At 34.9% G+C, this 16,303-nt stretch overlaps 3 protein-coding genes across 5 annotated transcripts; 1 reads left to right on the top strand and 2 right to left on the bottom strand.

Moving 5' to 3' along the window:
- Nucleotides 1–292: 292 nt before the first annotated feature.
- On the bottom strand, nucleotides 293–2,711 carry eEF1alpha1 (eukaryotic translation elongation factor 1 alpha 1). Of its 2 annotated transcripts, none has more exons than XM_085190681.1 (2): nucleotides 2,565–2,711; nucleotides 293–1,928 (listed from the first exon to the last, which is right to left on the bottom strand). In XM_085190681.1, exon 2 carries the CDS (start codon nucleotides 1,915–1,917, stop codon nucleotides 526–528), a length of 1,392 nt encoding a protein of 463 aa, XP_085046807.1. In that variant the 5' UTR covers nucleotides 1,918–1,928; nucleotides 2,565–2,711; the 3' UTR covers nucleotides 293–525. The 2 variants fall into 2 exon arrangements, with proteins under 2 accessions (XP_085046807.1, XP_085046810.1); XM_085190684.1 differs by having other exon boundaries at nucleotides 2,490–2,644.
- A 2,256-nt stretch (nucleotides 2,712–4,967) lies between these two features.
- Frmd5 (FERM domain containing) lies at nucleotides 4,968–12,705 on the top strand. Of its 2 annotated transcripts, XM_085190679.1 has the most exons (11): nucleotides 4,976–5,311; nucleotides 5,517–5,621; nucleotides 5,697–5,739; nucleotides 5,817–5,993; nucleotides 6,798–6,898; nucleotides 7,757–7,894; nucleotides 8,708–8,860; nucleotides 9,357–9,445; nucleotides 9,647–9,855; nucleotides 10,336–10,488; nucleotides 11,118–12,705. In XM_085190679.1, exons 1-11 carry the CDS (start codon nucleotides 5,222–5,224, stop codon nucleotides 11,450–11,452), a joined length of 1,593 nt encoding a protein of 530 aa, XP_085046805.1. In that variant the 5' UTR covers nucleotides 4,976–5,221; the 3' UTR covers nucleotides 11,453–12,705. The 2 variants fall into 2 exon arrangements, with proteins under 2 accessions (XP_085046806.1, XP_085046805.1); XM_085190680.1 differs by lacking the exon at nucleotides 10,336–10,488 and having other exon boundaries at nucleotides 4,968–5,311.
- A 1,346-nt stretch (nucleotides 12,706–14,051) lies between these two features.
- Nucleotides 14,052–16,221, bottom strand: fray (oxidative stress responsive kinase frayed). The gene has a single exon (XM_085190677.1). It carries the CDS (start codon nucleotides 16,219–16,221, stop codon nucleotides 14,740–14,742), a length of 1,482 nt encoding a protein of 493 aa, XP_085046803.1. The 3' UTR covers nucleotides 14,052–14,739.
- Nucleotides 16,222–16,303: the final 82 nt, after the last annotated feature.

The following is a 16,303-nucleotide window of genomic DNA, read 5'->3' as shown; positions in this document are numbered from 1 at the left end:
AATTAATTTAAGAAAAGTAGGCATTTAAGGCATTACATGACCAGTGGCAAAAGTTCAACAACATGCTTAGCCACATTACCAGAGTGAAGAAATGAAAATATTTATAAATAATAATTCCCAGAGTTTGAAAAGAACTGTCACAACTTTTCTTTAGTCTAACGCTTCTACTACTGCGCCACAAAGGCTTTTATTTTTAATGAATTTACAAAATCAAATAATAAATTAAGTGTAATGCTAATTATATTGACATTTTGAATTTGCAAAGTAAAAATTGAGGTGTAATAAAACAAAATTTTATTATTATTGGAGGCTACTTTTATTCTATGAATTTACATTTTAGTTGTAGTCATAACAAAATATTTCAGATATATGTATAACCTTATAAATTATAAAATAATGTTACAGTATAAGCCTTGTAAAAAATATAGAAAAGGAATGAGTTTGTAGCCCTTTTTTCCTTCTGAACACCTTTCGGTGAATGAAGTATCGCAGTTGGATAAAGAATTGAGCTGTTAACAGCGCTAGCTACTTTTTGCCCTTGGTGGCCTTCTCAGCGGCTTTGGTGACTTTACCACCAGCACCTTCCTTGAAGTTGACAGCCTTGATGACACCCACAGCTACAGTCTGCCTCATGTCACGCACAGCGAAACGACCGAGAGGGGGGAATTCTTGGAAAGCTTCCACACACAGGGGTTTGGATGGTTGGAGATTGACGATGGCAGCATCACCAGATTTGATAGATTTAGGATTATCTTCAGTGGATTTACCAGAACGACGGTCAACTTTTTCTTTGATTTCGGCAAACTTACAGGCAATGTGAGCTGTGTGGCAATCCAACACAGGTGTGTAGCCATTGGAGATTTGACCGGGGTGGTTGAGTACAATGACTTGTGCAGTGAAGTCAGCGGCACCCTTAGGTGGGTTGTTCTTGGAGTCACCGGCGACGTAACCACGACGCAGTTCCTTGACAGACACGTTCTTTACGTTGAAACCTACATTGTCTCCGGGCACAGCCTCTTGGAGAGCTTCGTGGTGCATTTCAACGGACTTTACTTCAGTAGTGATGTTAGCAGGAGCGAACACAACAATGGTACCGGGTTTCAGGACACCAGTTTCAACTCTGCCTACTGGCACTGTACCAATACCACCGATTTTATAGACGTCCTGTAGGGGAAGACGGAGAGCCTTGTCGGTGGGACGCGCTGGGGGCAAGATGGCGTCGAGAGCCTCAATGAGGCATTTACCGTCAGCCTTACCTTCCTTGCGCTCCACTTGCCATCCCTTGAACCAGGGCATTTTGGTGGATGCCTCCAACATGTTGTCTCCGTGCCAGCCAGAAATGGGTACGAAAGCGACGGCAGCTGGGTTATAACCAATCTTCTTAATGTAGGAAGATACTTCCTTCTTGATTTCTTCGAAACGAGCCTCATTGTATGGGGGCTCAGTGGAGTCCATTTTGTTTACTCCAACAATCAGCTGCTTGACACCAAGGGTGAAGGCGAGCAGGGCATGCTCACGGGTTTGTCCATTTTTAGAGATACCGGCTTCAAACTCACCAGTACCGGCGGCGACGATGAGCACGGCGCAGTCAGCTTGGGACGTACCAGTAATCATGTTCTTGATAAAATCTCTGTGTCCGGGAGCGTCGATGATGGTGACATAGTACTTGGCGGTCTCGAACTTCCACAGAGCAATATCGATGGTGATACCACGTTCACGCTCAGCCTTCAGTTTGTCCAACACCCAGGCGTATTTGAAGGAACCTTTGCCCATTTCCTGGGCTTCCTTCTCGAACTTTTCGATGGTACGTTTGTCGATACCACCACATTTGTAAATCAAGTGACCGGTGGTGGTGGACTTGCCGGAGTCGACGTGTCCAATGACGACAATGTTAATGTGAATCTTTTCCTTGCCCATTTTTGGTTAGTCTAAAAAGAAAGAAAACACTTGTTACTTTTGTTGATTAAACTTAATAAGAAAACAAGGATTCGCAATTGTGATGCACAAACACAAGGTCATAGAGCCTCATGTACGGATATGCGACCGGCAATATGGCGGCCGCATGGCCGCCTCGCCCTATCTTGACACTTCACAATGGATATCCGCCATTATGGATAAAAGAATATACTAATATAAATAATTAAAAGACTTCAATACAATCCTAAGTAGTACAAATTTAGAAAAAAAATCTACATATGTTACCCAACATATACAAAGATTAATCACAACCACGTGGTAACATGTGCCGGTCGGTATAGTTGTATGACGCGTAAGCAAGTTCAATTTTAAAGGTGGAACTATAATTAAGAGCCGGTAACTAAAGAAACAAAAGAGATAACTCAATCTACAGTAAAATTAACATATCGTATAAGAAAATAAAATTAAACAAAGGGGATTTAAAATGTTTAAAAATTACACCATAATTACGGAAAGTAGATTAAACTTTGCAAATAAACTGCATTAAACTGAATAGAAAGTTAAATACTAACACAAATCTAAGTAATAAGGGGAAAGTACTATTCACTTAACAATTTGCACTTCACTTTAAATCTTCTGACACTCACCACGGATAGCGTGTATTATCCGAGAAAGACTCCAACAGAATGGACGAGAAATGGTTTTTCTTTCGGCTGGAAGGAAAGGGTCGTAGTCACTTCCGTCAGTTAGTGTGGCCGCGCTAAAATTCTAATACATCTGACATAAAAATGTAATAAAAAAGATTTTCATATATCTAAAAAAATCACCTTCATGTTGTATCCCGCACACATACAGGGAACCTAGTGTTAAGATACTCCGTTCTCCACTTTCCGCCGAATTATGGAGGCATTATGTGTTGAATGGCGTAACTCAACGCCGCGCTTGACCTCGACAGAGCCAAAAATAAAAATATATGTTTAAATAAATATATATATATATATATATATAAAAAAATTGTGTATAATAATATTGCTTTATGTATTATTCTTATATTTATAGTTGAGGCCGTTGGTGACACAGGACCACAAGCATGCGCCTTTAAAAGCTGACAATTATAGATTCGATTCCCACATGAGGAAATGATATATATATTTTTTATTACCTTGCTTTAATAAAGGGGCAAAGCAAAGAATACGGAAAGTGGAGAACAAAAGTGTCTTAATGGTAAAGGATGTTCTATGTACGCGCACTGCAGCGTAAAACTATGTATGATTTCATTTAATGTTTATTTATATGCTTATATACAACATTCATTTACAATTATAATAATAACTTCTTTCTATTTCTTTATTTTCTGAATTATGGATCCGTTGGAAGCAGTAGTAGTTTTACAAGAGGCTTAGAAAAAGACATAGCAGTCTATGGTGGCAAATTGTTGGGGCGCAAATTTGTGAACCGTTTTTTTCTACCGCAAAGAAATTAAAAAGATTTCTGTTTCATAGTTTTCTGATATTTCAAAAATGGAAGACTATGACTAATCTTTTCCCATTTTCACTTTTTTTTTGTTATCGTTGTTGGCCTGTAACAATAATCTAGTAACTGACATTTGAAGAGGTTAGTTAAGGTTAGCATATATTTAATAGCCCTATGTTTATAGAAATTTGTAAGTCTGGAACTGGTAAAACGCTATTAAACGGGCTATCATATCTTATTACACACGTGTTGCCTACTTTCAGTCGAGGATATGTTTCTTGTTAAAATGTTTTGGTCTTGTTTTGGTGAAACCAAGATAAAAGTTGTAGCACCCAATAAATAATACATAATCTAAGCCTACGTGTGTAAATAAAAAAAGAAGCTACTTTCAACTAGAACTTTTTTATTTACCCTTTAATTTAAAAATACGTAAATAATCGAAATATTTTTAGAATAAAATATGGATGGTTGTCATAGTCTTTTAAAATTACATGGAGTTTGACTTAAATAATAAATGAAATATTTATAAAACTTAAATCTACTTTAATAATAAAAAGATTTTAAAAAGTCGCAATATTAAAAAGTCATGAAATACTTCTATATTGAAATAATAATTATGATGGTTACATTGATTTCCTCAGATATTAATTATTTTTAATACTAGTAACATTGGTGTATGTTGCGTCACATCCCGTTATCGTTCAGAAATACATATAGAAGATAATGTCACAGATTCATAATTGTTTAATTTTTTATTTAAAATAATACCTTTCATTTAAAATATTATTAGTAAAAGAGTACGTTACTGACAACATGCGTTTGTTTTTTGCAAGTTATTAAAAAATTATCGCAGTACGTCTATTTAAATAAATATTAGTTTTGTAATTTAATTTAAAATTAAATACTAGTCTTGTATTATTTAATAGTTTTGATCAATACTTACTTATATTTTTACGTTTTTGATAAATCAAAAAGAGGTATTCCTAGTATGTACTAATATTTATAGCTATTTTGGTAATCTTGATTTTTCTTAAGCAAAAGTAAATAGGTCCACTGTGTAATAAAAAAATATAATGAAGCATTTTTTGAAAACAAACTATTGTGTTAGTTATATAGCTTAAGCTAGAAGTATTCTTTCTACAGTACGATAATAAGAAAAATTATAAGGTGTCATCCATGTCACTATTTCCATTAATATATCTTTCGTCAAGTTTTGCTGAATTAAAGTGCGGCAACCGGTTTAGCAGACTGTAATCCAGTTTATAATATATTTTGTTAAGTAGACAACAATGTTATTTCTGTGTATCTCACGTGAAGAAAATGCATGTACATTTACAGGCTACTTGATTTATTGGATTCAAGTTGGAAGTCCGTAACAATTAATGTAGATTTTAAACATTTCATATATTTAAAATCATTAATTTCAAACATTTCATGCTTGTGCCTCTACGTCACGACTAGCCTCAAAAATTGTTAAAAAAAAATTGCCAACCATACCTCAAAGAAAATTGTAAACATGTTACTTATTCAGGTATCTGGTGACTCTGGTGCACAGAACACATTTACTCTGGTGTAATATTTGAGGATCTGCAACTGGCAGCACTGTTTCTGTATCTATAGCGTTTAGCGTTGACTCTTACGTCAAATTTGACGAGTAGATTGTAGAGCAGTAAAAAATAATAATTATAATAAAAAATACTTCTTAATGAAGGAAATTAATTTTCCTTCTTAACTTTAATAAAAAATATGGTAGAATATTTAGAATGTTTTAAAAATGAAATGCAATCCCAGTAGCTGTAACTAAACAAAAGTTAATATTGAATTATTCAGTATGTTCAAAAGTCGTGGTGATAGTAATATTGTTTATAAATGTACCGTACGATTGTTAGAAGATACAGAAATACTAGAATGTGAATTTCATGTAAGAATATATATAATTTTTTTTGTAGTTTCTTTAATTTTGCCATAAAAAAATATAACAACACAACAAAATAAGAAAGTGTAGGGGACTTTAGGCGCAGTACTATGTATTTGGCTCGTACTGAAGATTTTAAAAATATCAAAAAATATATTATATAATTTGTTAAATATTACACTATTAATAAATTAATTATTTTATTTTGTAGCCAAGCTATAAGGGTAAATTTCTTTTGGAACATGTTTGCCAACAACTGAATCTCATTGAAACTGATTATTTCGGTCTCCGTTATGTTGATGCTGGTGGACAGAGGGTTAGTTTTTTAATATCTAGATGTTTTTATTATGTTTCCTTAATTTTTTTCATTGAAACAAATCTTTTTTTACAGCATTGGCTGCATTTAGCTAAACTAATATTAAAGCAAGTAAAAGGTATGAGGTAGTGTGCAGTAAGTTATCAATATTTAAAAAAATAATAAACTAGGCAATATATATAACTTTATTTTTAGATGCCTCACCCATATTGTTTAGTTTTCGTGTAAAATTTTATCCACCAAATCCACTTTTGTTAAAAGAGGATGTGACAAGATTTCAAATATATTTACAATTGAAAAGAGACTTACTCCACGGGAGACTTTATTGTACATCAAATGAAGCTGCTATGCTTGGTGCACTTATCATACAAAGTAAGTTATTTTCAAGATATGCAAATTTTTTTCAATATTTTTAAAGAGCTATGTCTCATTAAGGAAAGATTTATTTTTAAAAAAGGTATTTGCTTGTAACAGACCAAAAAATTTTTTTTATAACTTCACACTTTATATTGCATATAGCAGTTAGATTAGGAACCTGTACACTCTGTTCTCTGCTTTCCACCCATATTGTTGATTGGCATATTCCTACTTCACAATTTGTCTTCTAGAGGAACATTAAATAAACTAATTCTGCCATATTGGCCATATTTGCAATCTAATGCTGTACCAAAATATCACAATAAACTTTCAAACTATATATTTCATTTAAATTTAAATGCACATTGTTTACAATTATTAAATAATCAATAAAATTAAATTAAAAATAACAATTATTAATAAAAAAAGAATATTATATAGGTTAGGTTTACTTCTGATTGTCATACTTGTATTGTTTAAGTACAAAAATATAAAAAATGCATATATAAAAGTAATTAGTAATATTTTTATTATATTTTGTAAGTTTTACATGTTTCAATATTGTTTGATTTGGTCTTCCCATTTTATTATTGATATGTTAAATCACAAAAATAAAATAAATGTATTGATAATGATTTAAAAATGATGATTGTTAAATATTGTGTAATTTTCGGAAATTTTGATAACTAAAGTTTTCAATATTTCACAACATTATGTTTGCAGTTTAGGTTTAGGTTTTATAAGTAATTGCTAAAATATTGCACAATATATTATGTTTTTCATGTCTTTTAATGGTAATTTAAAAAAAAAATCTTTCAGTTGAACTTGGTGACTATGACCCGAGTATACATGTAGGTAATTATGTGACAGAAATGAGACTTCTCCTAAGACAAACTGATTCTATTGAAGCTAGGATTCAGGTATAACCATCATTCATTATATATATTTTTTTATAATAGAAATATTTTTTATAATAAAGGTATTTTTAAAGAAAATTCATAATATGATAAATTGGTGACTTTTTTTACAGCTTATGCTTTTTTAACCTGCCTATTGCAGGGTAGGCATTTAGCCTAGTGTCAAGACACTTCATTCTCCACTTACCCACCCAAATCCAAGTTCGTGTAGATTGGAGGACTCAATCACTACCTTGTCATGCCAGACTGAAGAAATCTGAATCTGAAAATAGGGGATTCCGCCCAAAATAGAGACAATGCGCCACTTCACCAAGATGGAAAATTTCATATTCTAGTTGGGTGGATGAGTTATTTAGATTTCCTTGCCCAGATTGCAAGACAAAATGTTGTGTTGAGTTCTACCATTCAACATGCAATGTCTTGAAAATTGCATGGAACACAGGAAATATAATGTTTTAAGACCAAATTTTTTGCAAAAAAGCTTTGAGATTAAAAAAAAAGAAATTATGTAAATATTGATACAATATCTATTTATAACCTTGAATCAGACTGTGACATGCATGATGGCAATGATTTTATTGATGTGTTTTAAACTAGTGATGCATAAATTAATGATTCATTGATCACAGCTTGGTCTTGACCTTGAGTAATTTAAATTATAATACTAAATAACAAAGAGGTATATTTTAAAGTATTCTGGGTTCTTTTTTTTTAAGTAGATAAGAAGGTAAGACACAGAGGTCATTGAAATTCACTTAATAATATATTTTTTTAAACATAATACTCATATTTTATTAATTATGACAAATAAAAAACAACAGCAATTACTAGATATTAAAAGTTTAAAATATAATTTTTAAGGAGTTACACAGAGAGCCAATGGAAGGTACACCCGGTGCTGGCGGTGTTAAAGGCATGTCTACACAGGAGGCTGAACGAACTTTCTTGAAGATAGCCTGCCAGCTCGATACATATGGTGTTGATCCACATCCTGTTAAAGTAAGTTAATACAAAATATACTACACAATACCTGTGCATATGTATTTATTTTTTTATGTAATAGACATGGGGAAGGAAAATGGGAATCAATTACTTTCTTTACAATTATTATAACAATACAAAGTATGACCGAACAGAAACAGTGTGTCCTAACATGAAGTTTTCCCTGTCTGGCCTGCACATGTGGGATACAGTGCGAAAGGAAAATTGATGTAAAGAAAGCAATACAAAGAAAATGACTTAATGTCTAGGTGCTTGTGGAGGGCCATTAAGTTCTACAATAGATTTTTGTTCCAAAGTATCTTAACGAGACCACTCCTTCCTTTAGTTTTTGTTACTATCTACAAACAATGCCCACTTGAAACAATGATTTAGGTCAGAAAGTGCTTTGTTTTTTTTAAATATGTGAATTTTTATTTTAAATGGATATTTAGTGAATAGTATTCAATTGTAGTTTTGTATTTCTGTTTTATTATTGTATAATATTTTTTGTATGATATTATGTTTTAAATATATATGTTTATCTGTAGTGATATTTTTGAAATTAATAAAAGATAACTGGTTTAAAAATTTAATAAAATGACTTGACGCTGATAAGCATTTTCATTCACGCTGTATCCCGCAAACAGCAGGGTACGCAGAGGGAACCTAGTGATAAGGCACTCCGTTCTTGGTCTTGTTAAACAACAAAGTGCCACATCTTTGCTTGTATTGTGCCTAAATGAGCGAAAAGCTGAGAACAACAGAAGGAAAGATTATGAGAATCTTCGACCATTTAATATATTTTTTTGTTTATTTTCTATGTATTTTTAGGATCACAGGGGTAACCAGTTATATTTGGGTATAAATCATAGCGGCATACTGACATTCCAAGGGTCTCGTAAAACTCATCACTTCAAGTGGTCTGAAGTGCACAAGATAAATTTTGAGGGGCGAATGTTTATAGTGCATTTGAATTATCCTGAAGTAAGTATTTTTTACATATCGTCAAAAAAAGGTAAATAATTACGTCAACGTATGTCTCCTGCAATATTTCACCAAATAAAATGAGACATCTTACAAGTTTCATAGTTATTTTGTTTTGACTTGACGGCTATTTTGTTTGGTACTGTAATTATTGCTTACACGTATAACATCACTTTGTATCTGAAGGAAATAACTCATCTCGAATTTTTATAAGATGTTATTTACTTTTTAAATTAATTTTAAAAATATTGATATATTTCTAAATATTGAAGGAACAAACAATTGTTTTTGACAATTAATCAATGTAAAGACGAAGTGGCTGATTAAATAAAAAAATATTAAGCTATTGAGTTTGTTAATAATAATAATGAAATAAAATCTAAAGCTAATTAATAACAAAAAGTTTTTAATTGTGTCATACTTCCATAATTGCTTTTAATATTAAGTACTACTAATAAAAATAAGTATTTTATGTTTACGTTATTTGTATTTCTAGAAAAAACACACAGTAGGATTTAAATGTCCGAGCGGTGCCGCGTGTCGTCACGTCTGGTGCTGTGCTATAGAACAAATGTTATTTTTTACGTAAGTACAAGCAAATATATTTGTGTTTTGTATGTTTTTCTTCTTTTAAAAGTAAAATATCTAATTTAACCTATTTCATAAATGTTTCACCTAGGTTAATTATTAATATGAGTATTAGGAAAAGCACTTTTTAATGTCCTACATTACAAAAAAAATTATTTTTTATCACATTGTTTAGTTTAGACTATGTTACTACTCCAGGTTACCGTCATCATCAGACGCATGTGTATATTCCGGTGGAGGTCTATTTTCGTGGGGCACTAAGTTTAAGTACGTGGGGCGGACGGAGAGAGAGATCCTGGAGCGAGACGGTCTGCTGTCCCCGCGGGACTCGCAAGATGAAGGCTCTGGCAAGAGGAAAGCGTCTAGCGTACCGGCAACTCCCTCCACGCCTATGACTGGGGATTTTGGTAGGGACTTGTGAGATTTTTATGGTTTTGGTTGGTTATTTTTTGTTTTTGTTTTTTTTTTCGGCTTCACGCTGGCAAAGGAAAAATCTAGTGTTAGGATACTTTCTGCTATACATTTACTGTCCAATTCTTGAGGCATTACGAATTAGTCGTTATGAAAATAAAGATATGAAAATATTTATCAATTCCCCGAGTGGAAATTGTACCTTCTACCGTCGCACACGTGTGCCCCTGACGCCACAATGTTTATATGATATTAAAAAGCAAAGAAAATAATAACAAGTTAACTGTATAAAAATATTTGCCCATATGGCTATCCATATTTACAACGCGTTCTGGATAGAAGATGATAATATTGCTTTTATTGAGTTTGTAAAATATTAAGAATTAAATATGTGACGCGTCTACGAGTACAAGAGGTGTAGGCTGGTATAAACCAGTTTAAGCCTCTGACGTCACGCGTTGCCCATATGCCCTCAGGCTACAGCAGCCTGCCGCGCTCCACGCACAGCGCGCCGTTGGAGGAGAGCGGCGACGACGCGTGCGGCGGCGGCTGCCTGCTGGCCGGGCCCGCCGTTGACATCGCGCTGTGCTGCGACCACCGCGACCACCGTGACGACGGCAAGCCGCCGGGTGAGTGCCTCTTACCACGTTCAGCGCGACAGCGACTGCTACGGCCTGCTGTTGATTTGAATCTTTTTCGAATCTTTTGAGGGTTAAGCGTTTTAGTCAGTACATAGGACGTGTTTCACGAATTTTAGCACACAGAGTAATCTTCGGTATCATTTTACTATACATATACCCCATATCGTCGATCAGTACACATCACTTGGGAGCACATGTCCACTCTTACCAAAGGTTTACTGAGTTACTGTCTGCTGACAATGACGCGCGTTGTACCCTCGCTTATTGAGCACGCGTTGGTAAACAATATATTCTTATCTTATGAAAGAAACACACATTATGTGAGAGATTTTTTCTTAAAAATGAGTAATGAAAATTCCTTCTCATTATTTAAGCGGCGTATGATCTGTAGAGTTGTTCTCGCTCTGGTCAAAAAATTATGCGCGGCATTAAGTTTTGTCATTCAACACTTAAGAGAAAAGTGGGTAACAAAGTGTCTTAAAACTAGATTCCCTTTGCCCACCATTCTGTATGCAAGTAAACCTAAAAAAATTCTCAATCAGAACCATATCGGCAGTTGATGTATCCATGTATAATTAATAAATATATCATTTAAATTATATTAATTTTAATTTCAGCTGCCTGCCCAGAATATAGCGCACGAGACCCGTACGAGCATTCCTCAACGGAATCAGCCGCGACGCACGTTACGTACGTTTCACAAGCCTCCCACACAGAGGACTGGCGACCAGCCCTCCAACCTCCCCCGCGCCCTTTCAGCTTATTCCGTGCTTTTATACCCTCCTTCCTATTTGTATGGCTCTCCCTAGCCATTGCTGCTCTCCTGGTGTTCGAGACCGACTGGACCCTCCTGCGACCTCTCAAGAGGAAACCGGAGCTAGTGTCACTCAGACATCATTACTATGCACCTCTTAAAGAGTATTTGAAGAAGAAAGTGATTGAGCTTTTTTGATAGAATGGTGGTCATTTGATTGGTCTATGATTTTGTTTTCCTAGCCATTGTTGATCTTCTGGTATTTGAGACCCTCCAATTTTTTTCTTTTTTATTTATCTTATTCTCATACATACGATCTACTAGACTTGGCCGCTCTGATATAAGACCTTTTGAAATAAGCGTATTGTTCACTCCTGAAGAAAATAATCAAAAACAACTTCAGGGCGTCCACGACTAGTCGACCGTACTGTATATAATATAAAAGGCCATTTAATTTCTTATAATTTGACAGTTAGGCCTAGTGTTGTAAGAAGTTGTTGAATCTCATTTTAGATGAGTTTTAGCGTTAGGTATGTTAGACGGCGTCAATTCTGCGGTGTCAAAAATTTTGGACACGTTTTTGAAATCTCCAATTTTGCATTTAAATGTAGCATTTAAATTGTATTTTTTATTTATATTTAAGCGTCACTTTTAATGCATTATCTTTTTCGCTCTTGCGCACACGCTCTTGTGATATTTTATGTGTACCTGAATATTTTTTTAAATTTTAATCTGTGGTTATTAAATCTTAATATCAAGTGAACTTTATTCTTACTTTATTTCTAATATTTAATATTGTTTTAAAAAAATCATAATGTACTTATTTTAATTTATTTATGACGTTAAATCTTTCATATTTTTTTATGATTTACGTTAATATTACAATTTATCAATATTAATTGAAACCTCTACTTAGTGTATAAGTATTTTTTGTAAGTTTTAACAAATTTAGCACTTATCCTATTGAGTATTAGTGTAACATTGTTGTTGTTTCATTAATATTATATGCTATAGACAGTGGCGGAATTACATAAAGGCTGTTAGTTTTTGATATAGAGATGTGATTCTTATTTACTGTCATCCCTTACAATAGATGTATTCTATATTTCTATATATCTATTATAAGGAATGACAGTAAGCAAGGATCTCTGAAATTATGGTTTTTATATCTTAATAGATTAAGGGTTGTAACCCCCGTAACTTAATATTAAAGCAAAAAAAATGGTGTCGCTATTTTGGATAAAAAGTAATACAGTTCTTTAAAAGTCAGTGTGGGTTATCTCATCATCGTCGAACTTTTAGCTATAGCCTACTGGTATATCCGCCGCTGGCTATAAATAATTAAGCACAAATAGTTATTGCCTTATTAGGTGATTTCAGTGCAAGCCTAAACGCTTCTTTGCCTAGTCACTATAAAAACTTCTTTATTATAAAACTATTACTTATATTTACATTTTTGTTTTATTTAACTCGGCCGACTACTTTGGCGTATTAAATATTTATTTATTGATTTACATAGTGTATTTTCTAATTTTTTTTTGTAATTTTGACATTTTTAATAAGTTGTAGGGATTTGATCTTCTGGATTATTGTTTTTAATATTCAGTAGCAATTTTTACTTATTTAATATTTTAAAAATGTTTGGTATTAAGCACATCTGAGGAATAAATTGTATTATACAATGTCTGTATTTGGATTTATTTAATGTAAAATTAAACAAAGATATCTCATACTTATATTGTAAAATTTTAAACACCATTTTTTTTTAAACATATACTTAATGACAATATCCAAATGTCATCAAAGACACTTTCCTATAAGAAAGTCCATATACATATATGCATATGATCATATTATTAATTTATTAATGTTGATTTTTTGTCAATTGTGTAAGTCCGGGCAAAATTGCTTTTATTAAAACACATTGAATTTACATCTACTCTTCAATTTCGTATAGAACTTTTGGTAGTCATATAATGAACATATTCCCCCCTTAGATTTTAAACGAATGAATATTTTTAATGGTGAAACTTTGTAAAAATCTTTCTTAAGAAAATGATTAACAAAAATGTTGCAAGTTCATATCAAGTAAACTCTTAAATGTAAAGGAATAGGAATAGGAATTCATTTCTATACGAAATTTCAACAATTTTTATTTTATCATAGCTGTTGTCAAATTTGTGATGTTTTTATGAAACGAAATTTATTTTATTTTTCCTACAATACTACGATTAAATATAGAGAAAATGCATTTATTTAACTAATTGTATTTTAAAAGTAGCCATAATAGTGTACAGTTTTAAATTATTTTGTAATGATAATAATAGTCTCGACGCCTTCGCCAGTGATATTTGAATGTGTATTTTTCAGCATTACTCAGTGTTGCCATGTTTACGAGTGGACCAACACGCTTATGTTTTGTACCTGTTTAAACTTTATTTTTGTACCTCAACAGCTTTTTGCATTTGTATTGAGCTATATTAATAATAAACTGGAATATTTATAGCTTAGATTAATTAATTAGAACACTATTGATTAGCAGAATTTGGTGAAACATATTTTTGTAAGGACTGGCATTGCAGAGGCCAAAACTTGTCGTGACTTTTGTCCGATTTCATCCATTTTATAATACAGTCCAAAGATGTTATGCCATCCCGCTTTTGAAATTGTATGTAGACATTTTCACTTAACGCCTGGAAAGTACTAATTGTGTAAGTAAATTAAGCACAAATGTAATTAATAAAAAGATAAAAATAATAGTCTCAGTTGTTTTTTTTAATGAAACAGCTAGACAATGTAAGATTTACATTTTATTATTTCAAAAATAATTCCAAAATAAGCAACAAACAAATAACAACGTAAAATATTTTATAGTGTATACATCTGGTCGCTTCAACACTGCAATGGCCGCGGGGTACTTCGCTTCGCTTGTGCTTTAATATTCCTTTTTAGTTTAGGCTCATTATTTATCACATACATATTTAGATTTTCTAAATATGGCACATTCCCAGTAGTAAGTGTTCCAGCTCAAATGTATATTATATATAAATATGTATTTATAATTGTCTTTTTTAACATGCAGAGATTATACAAATTATGTATTTTTGAGCATTTAAAAAAACGTGTGTAGTTATTATATTTTAGTACGTTTATATTGTCATATGAGTTTTGCGACGAATTTACTTAACATAACATACATGTCGATAAAATAATTTGAGCGTCAAAATTATAATTAAATATGTATGACAGTGTTTCGAATGTAAAAAAAGCAACGAAATAAACACGAGGATAATATAAAACTTATAAATTCAGATTCATCCTTACAGTTACGTAATCCGCCCGAACTACAAACGGTATCGATAATGAATTCCTTATTCACCCATAAAATATGTAGGTACATAGAACACAGCTTAATATATAATAGTTATAGCGCTTACACTAAATTCGATTACACGGAGACTACCAACATTATTGTCCACGAGGGTTCAGTCGACGATGGAGATCTGCGCGAAGCCCACGAGTCCCTTCTCGTCGGCGGGCTCGGCCGCGTCGGCGGCGGAGCGCAGCGCGAAAGTGAGCGAGCGGGGCGCGGGCGGCGGGGCGTCCACCAGGCACTGCAGGTGCGCGGCGATGGCGGGCGCGTCGGCCGCCGCCACCAGCCCCGCGCCCACCAGCTCGGCCGCGATGCCATCGGCAGAGTCCTTGCCGGGCGCGAACTCGAAGCGGATGTCGTTGAGGTCGTTGCGCGCGTTGCGCATGCGCAGCACCAGGTTCACGCAGGGCGCGTCGGGCTCCGCCTCGGGCTCGAGCTCGGGCACGCCGATGGTGAAGCCGGCGCGCGGCGGGTCGTCGCGCTCGTCGTCGTCGCTGTCCGAGGATGCGGCGCGCGGCAGCTGGTTCATGGGGCGGTCGCGGCGCGCCTCGCCCTCGTCATCGTCGTCGTCCTCGTCGCTCTCCCAAACCCACTCACCCGTCTCCATGCGATGTAGGCGGCCCGATGTGCCGGGCTGCCGCCTGCTGGCCTTGTGCGAGCGTGTCTCCATGCTGGGTCCGATCGCCACCAGCGTCTGCACCAGATACTTGCGGTCCTTGGCCTTTTTGAAGAACGAATGCTTCAGCAGCTCCGTCGCCGATGGCCTCTTAGTGGGATCCTTCTGTAAGCACTCTGATATCATTTTTCTGAAGGTTTTGCCGTAGGCTTTGTACTGATCCTTGTCCTCGGCACCGGTGTCCAGCGTGGGCGGATCATTCTGCAAGGTCAGCATGAGGACTTTCATGGGTGGATACTTATGGTAGGGTGCTGTGCCAGTCGCCATCTCGATGGCTGTGATACCGAACGACCAAATGTCGGCTTTAAAATCGTACCCGTGGTTCTGCTCCATGACTTCGGGAGCCATCCAGCAGGGTGTGCCGACGAATGTGTGTCGCACCTTTTGCCGCGACAGATCTCGGCCCGTCGCCAACCAAGCTGACACTCCAAAGTCCGCGATCTGAACAATACCGTCGTCTCCGAGAAGAATATTACCAGCTTTAATATCTCTGTGGATTTGTCCATTTTGATGAAAGTACTCGAGGCCTTTCAGCACTTCTTTCAGGACGGTGGCGATAGTAGCCTCGTCGAAGACACCGTGCTTACAATTGGAGATCCTCATTTTGTGTTTGATGATGTCCAACAAGCTGCCACCTTCAAGTAGCCTTAAGACTAGCCACAACTCTTCTTTAACGACGAAGCTAGTGTAATATGTGACCACATTTTCATGGTTACAACTAGACATGGCCTGGATTTCTTTGAGAAGTTCATCCATTGAAGTGTTCCATTTCTCCAAGTTTATACGTTTAATGGCGCATTTCTCCCCGCGAGGGCGACAAAAGGCCGCGTGAACCACTGCAGTAGCCCCAACACCAATCACTTCTAACAACTCATAGTCATCTTGACTGTTTGGCCACATATGACCTGAAGTCGCCATTTTATAAAATTCTTATTATCTTATCAATATATTTGGGTTACAATATTTCTTATGTCTACTACTAGTAAGGCCGACTGCTAAG

Source organism: Heliconius melpomene, chromosome 10 (genome assembly GCF_056956725.1).
Source record: "Heliconius melpomene rosina isolate 202511_hmr_F chromosome 10, ASM5695672v1, whole genome shotgun sequence".
Classification (NCBI taxonomy): domain Eukaryota; kingdom Metazoa; phylum Arthropoda; class Insecta; order Lepidoptera; family Nymphalidae; genus Heliconius; species Heliconius melpomene.
Note: the sequence above shows the minus strand (reverse complement) of the source record. Positions and strands in the feature narration are given on the sequence as shown.

What these genes read in the sequence shown, in the direction of transcription:
- eEF1alpha1 (XM_085190681.1), bottom strand. Translation starts at nt 1,917, where the DNA reads ATGGGCAAGGAAAAGATTCACATTAACATTGTCGTCATTGGACACGTC.
- Frmd5 (XM_085190679.1), top strand. Translation starts at nt 5,222, where the DNA reads ATGTTCAAAAGTCGTGGTGATAGTAATATTGTTTATAAATGTACCGTA. An exon ending in TACTAGAATGTGAATTTCAT is followed by an intron (nt 5,312 to 5,516) that starts GTAAGAATATAT and finishes TTTATTTTGTAG; the next exon opens with CCAAGCTATAAGGGTAAATT. An exon ending in CTATTGAAGCTAGGATTCAG is followed by an intron (nt 6,899 to 7,756) that starts GTATAACCATCA and finishes ATAATTTTTAAG; the next exon opens with GAGTTACACAGAGAGCCAAT.
- fray (XM_085190677.1), bottom strand. Translation starts at nt 16,221, where the DNA reads ATGGCGACTTCAGGTCATATGTGGCCAAACAGTCAAGATGACTATGAG.